The 15744-nt window shown below is 46.8% G+C and overlaps 1 protein-coding gene across 1 annotated transcript in view; it reads left to right on the forward strand.

Annotated features, from left to right (window-relative positions):
* The window catches only part of LOC309558092 (contactin-associated protein-like 5), a 591346-nt gene extending 575895 nt beyond the window's left edge, over window positions 1-15451 (forward strand). Inside the window, exons 22-24 of the mRNA XM_082261047.1 lie at window positions 2746-2964; window positions 7169-7240; window positions 14626-15451. Coding sequence (XP_082117173.1) covers window positions 2746-2964; window positions 7169-7240; window positions 14626-14822 — 488 coding nt within the window. The 3' untranslated portion in view covers window positions 14823-15451. The remainder of the gene's footprint in view (window positions 1-2745; window positions 2965-7168; window positions 7241-14625) is intronic.
* The last annotated feature ends 293 nt before the right edge of the window (window positions 15452-15744 follow it).

A 15744-nucleotide genomic window follows, 5' to 3' on the forward strand; every position in this document is an offset into this window, starting at 1 on the left:
CTGCCACAGCAGAGTCCTCCTCTGCCCACCTTCATATACCCTCTACAGCACTGTCCTTCTCTGCCCCCACTTCAGCCCCCACAGCACTGTCCTTCTCTGCCCCCATAGCACTGTCCATTTCTGCCCCCACAGCACTGTCCTTCTCTGCCCCCTGCCTTTAGCCCCCCACAGCACTGTCGTCCTCTGCCCCCTGCCTTTGACCCCCACAGCACAGTGTTCTTCTCTGCCCCCACAGCACTGTCCATTTCTGCCCACACAGCACTGTCCTTCTCTGCCCCCATAGCACAGTGTCCTTCTCTGCCCCCTGCCTTTAGCCCCCATAGCACAGTGCCCTTCTCTGCCCCCTGCCTTTAGCCCCCATAGCACAGTGTCCTTCTCTGTCCCCTGCATTTTGCCCCCATAGCACAGTGTCCTTCTCTGTCCCCTGCATTTAGCCCCCATAGCACAGTGTCCTTCTCTGTCCCCTGCATTTAGCCCCCATAGCACAGTGTCCTTCTCTGTCCCCTGCATTTAGCCCCCATAGCACAGTGTCCTTTTTTGCCCCCTGCATTTAGCCCCCATTCATAGCACAGTGTCCTTCTCTGTCCCCTGCATTTAGCCCCCATAGCACAGTGTCCTTTTTTGCCCCCTGCATTTAACCCCCATTCATAGCACAGTGTCCTTCTCTGTCCCCTGCCTTTAGCCCCCATAGCACAGTGTCCTTCTCTGTCCCCTGCATTTAGCCCCCATAGCACAGTGTCCTTCTCTGTCCCCTGCCTTTAGCCCCCATAGCACAGTGTCCTTCTCTGTCCCCTGCATTTTGCCCCCATAGCACAGTGTCCTTCTCTGTCCCCTGCCTTTAGCCCCCATAGCACAGTGCCCTTCTCTGTCCCCTGCATTTAGCCCCCATAGCACAGTGCCCTTCTCTGTCCCCTGCATTTAGCCCCCACAGCACTGAACACTGTCCTTCTCTTGCCCTGCCTTAGTTTAGCCCCCAAAGCACTGTCCTTTTCTGCCCCCAATTCAGCCACTTCAATACTGTCCTCTGTCCCCGGGACCCCAGCCAGCCTCACATGAGTCTCCTCTTCTTCTTCTACTGGCCGCAGCCCGCAGCGCCAACAAGACAGTGTCACTGTCTTTTAAAAATGGCGCCAGCCGTCGCCAGTTCGTCACTGCGCATGCGCCCGTCCAGCCGGAAATAGGCGAGCTTTTCCGAGCCCGACAGGCTTCGGAACGGCGCATGCGCAGTTGCGTGGCGGCCCCGTTCGGACATGTTTATTACGGGCGCCGCTGCCCGTAACGGGCATTTACGGGCAGCCCGAAAATGGGCTAAAATTCACGGGCTGCCCGTAAATCTACGGGCGGTTGGCAACACTGGTCCATTAAGAGGGGTGCCCACCATCCCTGCATTGAGTTGTTGGGTCTGTACACCTTCTGTGCCCATTATGAGGGGTTCCCACCATCCCTGTGTTGAGTTCCTGGATCTCTACATCTGCTGTGCCCATTAGGAGGTGTTCCCACTATCCCTGCACTGAGTTCCTGGATCTGTACACCTGCTGTGCTCATAATGAGGGGTTCCAACCATCCCTTTGCTGAGCTCCCAGGTCTGTACATCTACTGTGTCCATTAGGAGGAGTTCTTATCATCCCAGCACTGAGTTCCTGGATCTGTCCACCTGCTATTTCCATTAAGAGGGGTTCCCACCATCCCTGCACTGAGTTGTTGGTTCTGTACACCTGCTGTGCCCTTTATGAGGGTCTCCCACCATCCCTGTGCTGAGTTTCCAGGTCTGTACACCTTCTGTGCCCATTATTAGGGATTCCCACCATCCCTGTGCTGAGCTCCCAGGTCTGGATACCTTCTGTACCCATTATGAGGGGTTCCCTTCATCACTAAACTATTTTTATTCTTTATGTTATATTAGAGAGAAAAGAAAAGGCAGGAAGCCTTGATGGCTGGAAGCATGGCTAGTGGAATGTATCATTCAGCTCCTTCCCTTCCCCGGGGCAGTTAGAATCTCAGGCGGTTGGGCAGGGACCCGCCAAGATTCGAACCATTAATGGGCAGGCTGAATGTACCAGGTTGATCGATCGATCAACGTAGGTACAACCACTCTGCCGGGTTCTCGTGCAGTTATCGCTAGCAGCTGCTATAGCTGCAAGCGATTACCACTGTCTTCACCTGGTGAGGATGGCTTCCCCTTATCAGCATATCACTGAAACATGTTAGCCACCGTTTCTTACTCGTTGATCTGCTACAATAAAGAATGTAAGGATTATTTGAGTTGTCGGCTGTTCCCTTGGTTTGACCCACCTATCTTTGGTGTTGATAGGAAACCTCAGCCTAAGCATCTGGAAGATGGCTTCCATCAGTCGCTGATAGCTTGCAGTCCCATTGTTCAGAGCGATGCACCTGCTGTCTAAATGTATTAAGAAAGATTATTTACCGTATTTGCTAGATTTTATAACAGAAATGAAGAAAAATGCGCTGCTTTCCAAAATGTTTGGCCTACCACCAAAAGAAAGCTCTATCTGTGTGAAAAAAATAAAAAATGTCATATGGGTACAGTGTTTCATTCAAAGTGTGACAGTGCTGAAAGCTGAAAATTGGCCTGGGCAGGAAAGGGGTAAAAGTGCCCGGTAGGCAAGTGGTTAAAGGGATAAAACATGGTGAAGTGTGCATGTATTGCGGAGATATACTGCATTTTTCTTTCCCCTGCTCTGACATACACTTTATATCTTTTTCACAATGTTATTTGTTTTACAGATAACCCAAGACTGGATCCGGAGGTGACCAAAGCCAATTCCTTGGGTTTTATCGGATGTCTATCGTCTGTCCAGTACAACCAGGTGGCCCCCCTTAAAGCAGCACTGCGACACCCCAGCATAGCCCCAGTCACAGTGATTGGGTCATTGTCTGAATGTAGTTGCGGTTCCATCACAGACAGCGATCTCAGCACAATCACAACAACATATTCCTCCTCAGGTATGTACCAGGCTCTCTCCTAAAAGTGTGTGTAAAGCCATTAGAACTACCGTATATACTCAAGTATAAGCCAACCCGAATATAAGCCGAGGCACCTAATTTTACTACAGAAAACTGGGAAAATGTATTGACTCGAGTATAAACCTAGGACTGAAAATGCAGCAGCTACTGGACCCAACTGAACCACCATGAGACCCAAAACAGGGGCTGCGGGCATGGCGCAGGGCCTGTGGACAGGGTACAGGAGATGCAGGGCTGCAGGCATAGTACAGGAGATGCAGGGCTGTGGGCATGGTACAGTAGAATCTCCTGTACAATGCCCGCAGCCCTGCATCTCCTGAGGGCTGTGGGTATGGTACAGGAGATGGTACAGGAATGGTACAGGAGATGATACAGATGTGGTACAGGAGATGGTACAGGCATGGTACAGAAGATGGTACAGGCATGGTAGAGGAGATGGTAGAGGCATGTTACAGGAGTCGGTACAGGCATGGTACAGGAGTCGGTACAAGCATGGTACAGGAGTCGGTACCGGCATGGTACAGGAGATGGTACAGGCATGGTAGAGAAGATGGTAGAGGAGATGGTACAGGCATGGTACAGGAGTCGGTACAGGCATGGTACAGGAGTCGGTACAGGCATGGTACAGGAGTCAGTACAGGCATGGTAAAGAAGATGGTACAGGCATGGTAGAGGAGATGGTAGAGGAGATGGTACAGGCATGGTACAGGAGTCGGTACAGGCATGGTACAGGAGTCGGTACAGGCATGGTACAGGAGATGGTACAGGCATGGTACAGGAGTCAGTACAGGCATGGTACAGGAGATGGTACCGGCATGGAACAAGAGATGGTACAGGAGATGGTACAGGCATGGAACAAGAGATGGTACAGGAGATGCAGGGCTGCAAGCATAGTACAGGAGATGCAGTGCTGCGAGCATGGTACAGGAGAATCTCCTGTGAAACAGTGAAAAAAAATGAAAAATAAAATAAATAAGAAAAAAAAACACATTTTAAAGTGCCCCCAACCCTGTGAGCTCGCGCCCCAAAGAAAACGCATACGTAAATCACACCCGCAAATGTAAACGGTGTTCAAACCACACGTGAGGTATCCCCGTGATCGACTGAGCAAGAGCAATAATTATAGCAAAAGACCTCCTCTGTAACTCTGAACTGGTAACCGTTAAAACATTTTTAAAGCGTCGCCTATGGAGATTTTTAAGTACCGTAGTGTGTCGCCATTCCGCGGGTGTGCGCAATTTAAAACTGTAACATGTTAGGTCTCTACTTACTGGGCGTGACATCATCTTTCACAATATGCAGTGAAGTGCATTTTTTACCAAAAAATTACCTCTGCGCAAATACCACGTGACATAAAATATTGCAATGACCGCCATTTTATTTTCCAGAGTCTTTGCTATAAAAATATGTATAATATTTGGGGGTTCTAAGTCATTTTCTTGCAAAAAATACTGATTTTAACTCATAGGCCCGGTCCTTAAGTGGTTAATTCACGTAGTTGTGGATATCAGACTTTGAAGTGACCTTTCGGAATCCCGATGAATGTAGCCCGGCCCGCGGTGCAGCGATAAGATGGACAGTTCTGATAATTGCCAGTTACCATCGGTATTGAGGGACGGGTCACAATGAAGTGGTTATGAGAGTGGGAAGAGGCTGGAAGTGGGGGGGGGGGGGATTATATGGGTAAAACAGCTGGCGGGGACTGTGAAGAGGTGACTCAGTGAAAGACGCAGCCCTATAATTATGCAGAAATATGTCGCTAATTACTCCAACAGATAGAAATCTCACCGAGCGGCAGGCTAGGATTATGCAGGACCGTGGTGAGGGGGTGGGGCGCGAGAAGGAGTTTGTGAACGGCCTGCCAAAAAAGCACCTACACATGTCTGCACTCTGTGAAAAATTCAGCGATAACAAAATCAGGCCGGTATTGTGAGAGAATGTCGGGTTACAAGCAACTCGCAGTTTGATTTCATCTCCAGCTGAGGCTCTGTACTGAAGGGTACAAATCAGTCCTCAGCAGGTGCCTAGACCTTTACAATCAGCACAATGTGGGTGGGGCCTTCTGAAGTAAAAAAATAAATAGATCGTTCTGCTTTTTTTTGGAGTAGATTAAATCTTCAGCCAAAGCAGTTCTTTTAGTTTTGGATAGAGCAGTGGTCTCCAAATTGAGGCTTGGGGGCCAGACAGTGGTGTATTTTGGTTTTGTGCTGCCCTAGGCAAGACAAAAATTGAGCGCACCCCCCCCCTACCCCACCCACACCTATATAAATTTGCCCCACTCCTTTTTTAATGGATGTGACTCCCTCCAAAATTGAAGGACTACAAGTCCCGGCATGAACCCCTGAGATCTCACGAGGGGGGGGGGGGGGTTAGAGGAGGTGGGTGAGAGATAGAAGGGGGGGATCAAATAGTGAGAGAGGGGAGATGAGACAGAGGGGGTGGAGAGAGGGGGATGAGAGAAGGAGGGGGTGAGAGAGAGGGGGATGAGAGAGAAAGAGAGGGGGAGTGGGAGAGAGAGGAGGGGTGAGAGAGAGAGAGGGGGATTAGAGAGAGGGGGTGAGTGAGAGGGGGTGAGAGAGGCGGCTCTAGCAACCAGTGGCCAATAGAGTCTCAGGTGGAGGGGGGTGGCTTTTTTTGCTGCCCCCTGCAAAGTGCCGCCCTAGGCCTGGGCCTTGTTGGCCTAGGCCAAAATACAGCACTGGGGCCAGATGCGGCCCTTTGTTTGCCTTTATCTTGGGGCAGTGTTCCTCTCACTGATAAATACTATTCCTCCCACTGATACCAATAATGGGACACTATTTCTCCCACTGATACCAATAATGGGACACTATTCCTCCCACTGATACCAATGATGGGACACTATTCCTCCCACTGATACCAATGATGGGGCACTATTCCTCTCACTGATACTAATGATGGGGCACTATTCCTCCCACTCACACCAATGCTGGGGCACTATTCCTCCCACTCTCACCCATAATTGGGCATTATTCCTTCCACTGACACCAATGATGGGACACTATTCCTCCCATGGACACCAACAATGGGGCACTATTCCTCCCACTCATACCACCAGTAATGGATTAAAGCACCATTCCTCCAAATGACATCAACGATTGGGCACTATTCCTTCCATTGACACCAACAATGGGGACATGTTCCTCCCACTGTCACCAATGATGGGGCACCATTTCACCCATTGACACCAATGATGGGGCACCATTCCTCCCACTGACACCATTAATGGTGCACCATTACCCCCATTGACACCAACAATCGGGCACTATTCCTCCCACTGAAACCAATGATGGCGCACCACTTCTCCCACTGATACCAATGATGGCGCACTATTCCTTTCACTGACACCATTGATGGGGCATTATTCTTTCTACTGACACCAATGACGGGGCATTATTCCTCCCACTGACACCAACATCTACCCCCCCCCCCCCCCAAAGTCTGAAGGATGGTAAACTGGCCCTTTGTTTAGAGAGTTTGGAGACCCCTGGGATAAAGTCATGGTTAAAGCTGAACTCCAGGATAGAAGAGTCCTGGGTATTCTTCTTGAATTTTGGTGTGCTTTATATATTCCTTCCAGATCTGTCCAGTAATCCAGTGTGAGATTTTGCCTCCTTACCGGAACTTTCTGTAATGCAGACCGCTCACTCCTGCACTCCCTTCTTGTGCAGGTAGACTGGTCTTGTCTCCTCCCCCTTCTTTAGTTTTCTGCAGGCAGCCTGTTGTATGAGAAGCCTGCTAGGCCCCTCCCACAGCTCTGCTCTCTGCAGTGACATCATCACAGTGCTGTACATAGCCTGTGCAGAGAGCAGAGCTGTGGGAGGGGCCTAGCAGGCTTCTCCTACTACAGGCTGCCTGCAGAAAACTACAGAAGGGGCAGAGACAAGACCAGTCCCCCTGCACAAGAAGGTAGTGCAGGAGTGAGCGGTCTACATTGCAGACAGTTCCTGCAAAGACATTGGATTTTTCCAGGAGGATAAAAAAAATACACTTTTCCAGTGCCATTCCCCCCCCCCCCCCCCCCCCCCCACACACACACACACACTGCAACAGCCATTACTCATTATTCCTAGGGGTAAAAATCCCAAAGCTGAATTTTAAGTGTTACATAATGTGAATTGTCAATTAAGAGTTTTTCGGTAATTTATTAAACTCTTTATTTCAGATCCATTTGGAAATACAGACGACCGGGAGCCCCTGACCAATGAAATAAGAAGTGGTCCTGTTGTTATTGGAGGTATTTTTATGTAAATCAGTTAGAGAATACAGTATAAGTTAGCATGGATTTTACATTTTTTTAAACCCTTTGGGGTAGATTTTCTAAAACTGGAGAGTTCAAAATCTGGTGCAGCTGTGCAATCAGCTTCTACCTTCAGCTTGGTCCATTAACCTCCCTGGCGGTATGATTCTTTTGGATTTTAGGTGCCGAAAGCGGTACTATTATTTTTGCATGTAATTCTTGTGAATGAGAAGCCCAAACCAACTGTATACATTTATTATATATATATTATATATATATATATATATGTATGTATATATAATGTATACAGTTGGTTTGGGCTTCTCATTCACAAGAATTATGTATATACGTATATATATATATATATATATATATATATATATATGTATATATGTATATATATATATATATATATATATATATATATATATATATACATATATACATATATATATATATATATATATATTTATATGCTATATATATATATATATATATATATATATATATATATATTTATATGCTATATATATATATATATATATATATATATACATATATTTACATAAAAAGTGCAGTAAAACTGCAGGAAAGGGCACTGGGGGGCAATGTAATGTGATTTTTTTTTATTTTGAATTGTATCAGTGTGTTTGGTGTATTTTACATTCGAATTTGCCGCCGGTTCCACCCCCCCGGCGGACGTCACGTCGCCGGAGACGGAAGCCGGGGCTCGCAGACGATCGGGAGGAAGCTCTGCCGCCGCACACCGCCCGCATTCTTCGCTGGATCCCGGAGAAAAGGTAAGTAAAACCTCTTCCAGCATCCAGCGATCTTCCTAGAGCTACCCCGAGTGTGGATTGGGGTTACCGCTTTTGGCTCTAAAATCTAACCCCGAGTCACACTCAGGAATACCGCTAGGAAGGTTAAGTCCTCATGCACACAGAATGTTTTTACAGCGGCTGTTTTTGGCGTCAGATGTTTTTTTCTGCAGCCAATAAACTCCCCCCAGCATATTCTCCTATGTCTCCATACACACACAGGCTGGTATCAGCAGTTTTTAGCAGGAGCGTTTTCTGGCTGTAAAAAAAAAAAACCCAAAAACTAGTGGATTTTAAGTGCCAATTTTCAGCTGTAAAAACTCTCTAACGCTGATAAACGCCAAAAAAAGTGCTGCTAACATTTGACATTATTTTATTCCATTGCTTTTTTTAACCACTTCCCGCCCACCATATAGCAACATGACGGCCACAAAGTGGTTGTTATCCTGACTGGGCGTCATATAACGGGGGGCGCGTAGAGTGGCGATCGGTGGTGCGGTGTGTCACTATGACACACCGCATCTCTGATCCTGGTAAAGAGCCTATGATGTGGGCTCTTTACTATGTGACCAGCTGTGACCAATCACAGCTGGTCACATCGTAACCAGGAAGTGCCATTTTATCGGCTCCCCCCCCCCCCCCTTCGCGCTGACCAGGCGCAAGTAGAGGAGAGCCGATCGGGTGCTCTCCTGACGGGGGTCTGCACTGATAATCAGCGCATTGGATATCTGTGCAGACCCATCAGGGATGCCCACTAGAGCCCACCAGATATGCCAACCCATGGCCACCAGGGATGCCAATCAGATGCTAATCAGTGCCTTTAGTAATGCCTGTCAGTGCCTCATCAGTTCTGCTTATTAGTGCCATCAATCAGTGCCCATCAGTGCCACCCATCAGTGCCCATCAGCTCCGCCTATCAGTGCCCATCAGTGCCACCTATAAGTGCCCATCAGTGCCGCCTATCAGTGCCTATCAGTGTCACCAACAGTGCCCATTAGTGCCGCCTATGAGTGCACATCAGTGTTGCCTATGAGTGCCCATCAATGTTGCATATCGGTGCCACCTATCAGTGCCCATCAGTGCCACCCATCAGTGCCACCTATCCGTGCCCATCAGTGCCACCTATCAGTGCTCATCAGCTCCGCCTATCAGTGCCCATCAGTGCCACCTATCAGTGTCCATCAGTGCCACCTATCAGTGCCTATTAGTGTCACCGACAGTGCCCATTAAAGCCGCCTATGAGTGCACATCAGTGTTGCCTATGAGTGCCCATCAATGTTGCATATCGGTGCCACCTATCAGTGCCCATCAGTGCTGCCTATCAGTGCCGCCTATCAGTGCCCATCAGTGTTACATATTAGTGCCTCATCATCAGTGCCACCTCATCAGTGACTATCAGTGCAGCCTTATCAGTGACTATCAGCGCCCCTCAGTGCAGCCTCATCAGTGCTCATCAGACCAGGAAAAATCGTATTTATTTACAAAATTATTAACATAAACAAAGAAAAACTTTTTTTTTTCAAAATTTTCGGTATTTTTTTATTTGTTTAGCAAAAAAGAAAAAAAAAAACACCAAAAGAAAGCTCTATTTGTAGGCAATTTTTTTTTTTAACATTTTGTTTGGGTACAGTGTTTCAAATCGTGACAGTGCTAAAAGCTGAAATATGGCCTGGGCAGGAAAGGGGTGAAAGTTCCCGGTATTGAAGTGGTTAAGCCTGGGTTGTGTTTGGAGGTGTCGTTGATGGAACATAGCCTAGGGTCACACTGGTGCGTGCTGAACACCGCATTCCTGTGCACATCACATGTGATGTCTGTGCGATGCTATTTGAGCTATATGTTTTGTATGGCTCAAATTGCATCACATTTGCTCCAAAATATTGTAGGACCCTTTTTTTTCCTCCACACCTAATTGCATTGCATGGGTGTGAACACCCATGTGATGCGATTCTGGCAAGCGCGCTGCATTTTGCAATCTGTTTCAGGATATCGTTCATGGAACATGTGACGAGACCCTTGCTCGCTCTGTCCGCTCTCCCGACACTCCTCTGTTTCTAGTCAGTCAGCTTGCAGATCGCATCGTCTGATGGTTCGGTCAACCAAGGATCCGGGATCCGAACTACAGCTATGTGCCTTTCGGAATCCATTAGAACAAACACCAAGCAGGCTGTATGTAAGTTCAAACAGGAAGACAATTTATTGGAAGAACATAGCACACTTTATACAGAAAGTGGAATATCCGTGCAAATGAGGGCTTGAAATGAGTCAACAGGGATTGGTCAGATAGCTTTGACCAATGCAAATGAGGGCTTGAAAATGAGTCAGTAGTGATTGGTCAGATAACTTTGGCCAATGCAAGGAGACAGAAGCCCCAGGGGGCAATCAATGTACACAATAGTCAGACACAGAACAATGGTTGTCTAACGAGCCCTGAATACACATTACTCTGTGTCAATACATCCCTTAGCAGACAACAGGTGCGGTCATTAGCATTAGCCCACCTGACAATAGTTGAAGGGGGAGCCACCCCAGACAGTCCAGCTCCTCAGGACTTCCTGGGATGACCATATTAGGAGTGGGCTTCCTGCTCAGAAACCTCATGGCAAAGGGAACAAAAGTCTTCATGTTTACAAGGGCGACATTATTCCTGATTATTACTGTCCCATTTGTAGTAGTTCACCCATATTTTCGGTGTTCACCACCCTCCTGGTCACCCTGCATCCATAACAGATGCAGGGTGATTTAAACATAAGAGAGCCCCATAAGGCTGGGCATGGTGCCCCCCAACCTCTCTAAAGGAATTTGGGGTCCACAACCCCCATGCCTAAAGTGACTCCCGTCACAGAACATGAAGCCCCCGTTGACATTGTGCCTTTAGCTGCCTTTGACATTGTGTTTTTAGCTATCTGTAAGGGGGTAATTCATCCCAATAACCACAAGTGTAAGGAGCATTAAGCCCACTGACCATCACTCTAATGTATCATGGGTGGCCGATATCGTAATTTTTTGTAGGATTCCCTGAGACCGGAACATTCTTTCAAGGGTTCCTCTGTGTTGAGAAGGTTGAGAAAGGCTGCTCTAGTGAGAGGGTCATAGCTGGCCTTTGCAAATGAATTCCTGTGTGTGACTGCAGGTGCCAAGTCCTTCATCAGCATCTGGTGTCATCAGTAATCTCTCAAGTTTCTATAGAAACATTAATGTTCCAGCAGTTGCCGTCAGCCCTATTGGAAAGCTGTCAATTATTTTACAGTTTGGCCAAAACTTGATGGTAATGCAGTGACCTCTATAGACTTTCAAAACCCAAAGAGTGTTTATTTTATGGACAGTACATTTTATTTTTTAACTCTTTTAGTCTTCATTATTTGTTAAGATTACAGTAAAACCTTGGATTGAGAGAAAACAAGCAAAATTTTTAAATACAATTTGACTTGATAAACGAGCGATGTCTAGATATACAAGTAGCGTCACATCACAACTGAGTATAAGTGTCGGTTCACACTATTCCGACCCGAAGTCGCCCCGACTTCGGGTGACTAATGAAGTCGTCCATGCGGCGCGACTTCGGCACGGCTTGCAACGACTTCACATAATGGAAGTCAATGCAAGTCGCTCCGACTTTGCAAAAAAATAGTGCAGGAACCTTTTTCTAAGTCGAAGCGACTTGAGTCACTCTGATTAGAACGGTTCCATTGCACAGCATGGACCGCTACTTGTCAGGCGACCAAGTCGCCTGACAAGTCGGATCAGTGTGAACCGGCACTAAGAGCCCATTCACATTAGCGCAACTTGTCAGGTGACTTGTCAGCCTGACAAGTCGCGCTCGGTCGCGGTCCATTGATTAGCACAGGACCCGTTCTAATAGGAGCGACACAAGTCGCTCCGACTTAGAAAAAGGGTCCTGTACTACTTTGGGGCGACCTGGAGGCGACTTGCATTGACTTCCATTATGTGAAGTCTCTGCAAGTCGCGCCAAAGTCACGGTGCATAGCAGTGCACGCGACTTCACAGGTCGCCCCCCAAAGTCGTGTCGTGCTAGTCTGAATGGGCTCTAAAAGAGAAGAGAGGCGCCTCTATGTGTAGCAATATGGTTACATTTAATGAAGATACAACATTTAGCAAATTGCATGGTTGGTGATTAAAACAGGCACATCTAAGTATGCAGGCATCTGGGGTAAAGCTGTCCACATAGACCGTCCTCCGTACCGCCAACTACATCATCCCTTCCATGCTGCGCTCCATGAGCACTTCAAGCCTCGCTTTCAGATTGCTCTACTGCAGGGTAGTCTTCCCCGTCACATCTGCAGACTGACGGCAGTGAGAGCCGGTGGGGGAGAGGATGGTCTATGTGGACAGCTTTCCCCCCGGATGCCTGCATACTTAGATGTGCCTGTTTTATTCATCAACCATGTGAGTTGCTAAATGTTGTACCTTGTTCTACCTAGCACATGGACTGACTGGAGTGCGTCATCCTACCGTTTCAGCATTATTCATTGGGCTTGGATGGGCTCTGTGGATGCCATTAGGTGAAGAATGAGCATGGCCTCAGCCTCGGCTCCTCCTCGGCTCCTATGCCTCTAACACATTTTGCCCCTCCTAAAATGTGTCAGAGGGTGTGGCCTGGGAGACTGAGACCAATGAATAATTCAGAAACTTAAAGACATTGCACTCCAGTCAGCCTATGTGTCAGGTGAAGATCGAGAATGGCCTCAGCCTAAGCTCCTCCCAGGCAATGTCCTCTGATGCATTTTTCTGCCCACACTAAACACATAATAGGGCATAGCATGGCAGGAGACAAGGTGGAGACCATTCTCGATCTTCACATAACACATAGGCTGACTGGACTGCGGCGTCTTTAAGTTTCAGAATTATTCATTGGGATTGAATGGGCTCTGTGGATGCCATTATGTGAAGATCGAGCATGGTCCCAGCCTCGGCTCCTCCCAGGCTATGCCTCTGACACGTTTTGCCCCTCATAAAACATGTCAGAGGGTGTGGCCTGGGAGAAGCTGAGACTGAGACCAATGATAATTTCTGAAACTGAAAGACGCCGCACTCCAGTCAGCCCATGTGTTAGGTGAAGATCAAGAATGGCCTCAGCCTAATATACTCCCAGGCCACGTCCACTGATGCGTTTTGCCCCCCACATAAAACACATATCAGGGCATAGCCTGGCAGGAGCCAAGGTGGAGGCCATTCTCGATCTTCACATAACACATAGGCTGACTGCACTGCGGCGTCTTAAAGTTTCAGAATTATTTATTGGGATTGGATGGGCTCTGTGGATGCCATTATGTAAAGATGAAGCATGGCCTCAGCCTCGGCTCCTCCCAGGCTATGCCCCAGACACATTTTGCCCCATTGTGAAACATGTCAGAGGGCGTGGCCTGGGAGAAGCCGAGACTGAGACCAATGAATATTTCTGAAACGGAAAGACGCCTTACTCCAGTCAGCCCATGTGTTAGGTAAAGATCAAGAATGGCCTCAGCTTAATATCCTCCCAGGCCACGTCCACTGATGTGTTTTGCCCACCCACACTAAACACGTATAGGACATGGCCTGGGAGGAGCAAAGGCTGAGGCTATCCTTGATCTTTACCTAACACATGAGCTGACTGGAGTGCAGTATCTTTCTGTTTCAGCATAATGCCAAACATTGAAAAATTGATTTGTTCTTAGATAGATTCCTACTGGTTGATCTGCTCATCACTCCTGACCTACAAATTAACATGGCAGCTGATCAGGTCCCTTCACTATTTGTGTCCTTGATGCTTCCCTTTGCAATGCAACACTCTTACTTTGGCATGTCATGTTTATCAGGTGGTGCCACTTGCCAGTAGTACCAATTGAAGTTAATGGGATCACGCTACAACTACAGTGACAGATGCTTGGCAAGCGTTGTGGCATGTTATTTTATTGTAAACCCCCCCCCCCCCCCCCCCCAAGGATTGAAAAAAAAAAAGAGGCATTTAAGAAGAGGCAGTATTGCCTCCTGAAGACCTAAATATTGACGATCAGCTGCAGTGGTGGTAAAGTCTGCCACCCATGTAAAAGGGGCCATAAGGTTTACAGACCCATATTGACTCTGCTTTGGTTGGAGCATCTAAGCCTTTGACAACCTACTAGCCATGCAGTGTCCAGCAGAGCACTAGTTAAAGCTTGTAGGAGGAGTTTTCTTCTCCTCTGATTGTCCTATGAGGCTGTAGGACCCTTAACCCTCTGTCTGGACAGTGCTGATTGGCCCTGTGCTGTTCACAAGTACTCTCCAAAAAAAAAAAAAAACCTCCCTATCAGTACACACCTTACCCCCAAGGGTTTGTTCTATCAGGAGATAGTTTGGGGACAATAGATGAAGGGGAGGATCAAAGAAGACAGGATAACACACAATGTAAAGGATTAACCCCTTAGGTTCCACAGTGAGTATAACAAGCATGCTGTGCTGCATATACAGACTGATTTTACTGTTGTGGGTTTAGTAACACTTTAATATATACTTTTTTTTTTCTTGGAGAGCAGTGATAGTAAATTTGGTTATATGTTGACATCCCATCTTTGTGTGTTCCCTTTGCAGGTGTCATAGCGATCACAATATTTATCATATTTTGCATCGTGGCAATAATGATCAAGATTGTGTACCGACATAAAAAGAGACACAGCAAAAGCCAAACCAGAGAAAAAGAATACCCGGTGACCACGGACTATTCCTTCCGGAACGAGATGGACTTACAGAACACAGTGAGCGAGTGCAAAAAGGAATATTTTATTTGATAGACTGGATTTCTATGACTTTATTTTCTCCTATTTTTGGGGCTATTTTTAGCTGAATTTACAGCATTTTCCTCTGGAGTTAAAGTTTTCCCAGGCACGCAGGACTAGACTTTGCCTCCTTATGGGCGAGGCGCGTTCACGGATATTTCAGCAGTTTAGGAAGCACGCTTTTCGCCTCGGGATCCACTGCAGCGCGAGGTTTCTGGAACCGGTTTTACAATCTATTTTCTACAGTCTCGTAAAAATTATATGTGCCTCATGGTCTTCAAGAATCGAATCTTCAACCGCTGCTTCAACTCCAAGCTATCCGGAGTCAATGGTGGATTAACCAGCCTGTTGGACCACCAAAAAGAAATTGAGGTGCCATATGGATTTCCATAGAGATGTTACTGAGATCAGATGATAGTAGTGACATATGTTTAACTCCAATGGTGCCACCTAAAAAAATATTTGGACAAAATTTGTTATCTGCAGTCTAGCAATGGGAGTAGAAAGCCGTGCTGGTATAGTGAACAATATGGTATGCTCATTCACCCATGCACTATGACTAATATATACATAATATTTAGGAAATATAAGCATTGTAGTCCAAGCTAGGATTTAAAGGCAGCAGTGTTATATTTTCTTGTAAAATTAATTTTTGTGCTATAAAAATATTTTCTCATATTTTTGATCCTGACGATCAATTAAAGTATATGTATAGCCAGAACTTTTTGGATGGAAAAGGGAATGCATTGAGCTCCTGTCAAGTTTTTTTTTTTTCTTATTGTTGTCTGTGTCACTGTTAGTTGTTTTTTTTTTTTAATTTGTTCTGATGACCATTATTACAAAGACAGAAAAAAAGGAGAAATCCAAAATTGGAAAGTTGATGAGGATAACTCTCTTCCAATGAGGATACCTCTCTGAGAAAAGTCTCAGAGAG

The sequence above is a fragment of the Pelophylax lessonae genome (genome assembly GCF_965119305.1).
Source record: "Pelophylax lessonae genome assembly, chromosome: 6".
NCBI classification, from domain to species: Eukaryota; Metazoa; Chordata; class Amphibia; order Anura; family Ranidae; genus Pelophylax; species Pelophylax lessonae.